Source organism: Eucalyptus grandis, chromosome 10 (assembly GCF_016545825.1).
Source record: "Eucalyptus grandis isolate ANBG69807.140 chromosome 10, ASM1654582v1, whole genome shotgun sequence".
NCBI classification, from domain to species: Eukaryota; Viridiplantae; Streptophyta; class Magnoliopsida; order Myrtales; family Myrtaceae; genus Eucalyptus; species Eucalyptus grandis.
Genome location: NC_052621.1, coordinates 31,871,874 through 31,873,621, shown reverse-complemented (window position 1 = coordinate 31,873,621; position 1,748 = coordinate 31,871,874). Strand labels below are relative to the sequence as shown.

At 41.7% G+C, this 1,748-nt stretch overlaps 1 protein-coding gene across 1 annotated transcript; it reads left to right on the top strand.

Moving 5' to 3' along the window:
* The first annotated feature begins 248 nt into the window (after positions 1-248).
* Positions 249-1,224, top strand: LOC108955663 (dehydrodolichyl diphosphate synthase 6). Its single transcript, XM_039302995.1, is given in 3 exon segments — positions 249-831; positions 889-1,045; positions 1,047-1,224. Coding segments are annotated over 3 exon segments (918 nt in total).
* Positions 1,225-1,748: the final 524 nt, after the last annotated feature.

Genomic DNA, 1,748 nt, shown 5'->3' with positions numbered 1-1,748 from the left:
CTTTCCTAGTACGGACACACCTAACCGTTGTTCATGTTGGCTTTGTGTGTTCTACTATACTTCCTTCTGAATTGTATAGTTCTCACCTAACCGTTCTCTTTCAACTCCAATCCTTTTGGAACATTATCCACTCTCTTCTTGATTTAACACTGGGACATCGCACTTTGCATTGTCTGAGCATGAATTTGTCTTCTGCAGACATGTTTGCACTAATTGGCTGAATTTGCATGTGGAACATATAATGCAGCATGAAAGCAGCAGCAGCAGTACAATCATGGAAACTATGTGGTTTTCTGAGAAAGTGCTTGTTCAAAGCCCTGTCAGTGGGCTCCATCCCCAGTCATGTCGCCTTCATCATGGATGGAAACAGGAGATATGCTAAGAGGGAAAACCTAGTAGAAGGGGATGGCCACTGGACCGGATTTTCATCTCTCATAACTATTCTTGGTTACGGCTATGATTTGGGGATAAGGTATGTAACAGTCTATGCCTTCAGCATCGACAATTTCAAAAGATGGCCTGATGAGGTCCAATGCCTGATGGATTTAATGGTGGAAAAAATTGAGGAATTGCTCAAGACAGGAAGTTTTCTTGATCAATATGGCATAAGGATTTACTTCATAGGGAACTTGAGACTTTTGAATGGGAATGTTCGGATTGCAGCAGAGAAGGCCATGAAGGCTACTGCAAGTAACAACAAGACTGTGCTTTTGATATGTGTGGCCTATACTTCCCGCGACGAAATAGTGAATGCCATCAAAAGATCCTGTGAAGATAAGCTAGATGAAGCTGATGCTTTTGAAGGAAATGACGACATCAAGGGAATGAATGGTCAGCTGGATGAACTAGAAGTGCTTACTTCCCCTTCCAATTGTGGAGTCAAAAGAGTCGAGGGGGTGGAGATGAAAAATGGTATCTTCAAACATGTTGAACAGGGATCACATCAAGAAAAAACAGATGATATTGAGAAGATGCACAAGTATCCAATCATAAAGTTGGTGGATATCGAGAAGTATATGTACATGGCTGTGGCGCCTGATCCGGACAGTCATAAGAAGTTCAGGGGAGACTCGGCTAAGCAATTTCCTTCTTTGGCAAACCACTTACTGCCCCTTATACGCCCCTGATGCTCTTTGGCCTGACATGGGGTTATGGCACTTGGTGTGGGCAGTGCTCAGTTTTCAGAGAAGCTACTCTTATTTGCAGAAGAAGAAACATCTGTGAAACCTTCCTCCTCACGCCTGTCAATAAAACAAACACAAATCAACCGCATATATCATGTATTTGCTGATAGTCGCCGCGTCAGGGGCTCTTTATATATGGTGGATGATGGTTTTGTTATTGGGTCATTTAAATGGAAAGACCGAGCCGGAGTTTCACATGAAAGTAGGGTAGTTACTGAATTGGGAGACAGCAATTGCTATACATTGCAAGTACAGATTAGTCCCATATGTACATCAATTGTAGAAACTGATTATTTCTCTCCTAATTAAACATTGTCGCGGCATTCTCCAATGGCCTGATTATTTTCTTCCTAAGGAAACATCTTTACTACCTTCTTACATGTTCCGTCTATAGGAAAATCTTTATTTTCCCTCTTACTCTACTCCTTATGATTCTGCAACTCCTCGCTTGAGAGTTCGTCCTGCTTATATCCTTGCTTTCTTTTGCATTATAACCTTCTTATATCCTTTCCTTCAACAGTTCATCGTCCAAAAAGGTTATCTCCGTGTGATTTGCTGAATAAC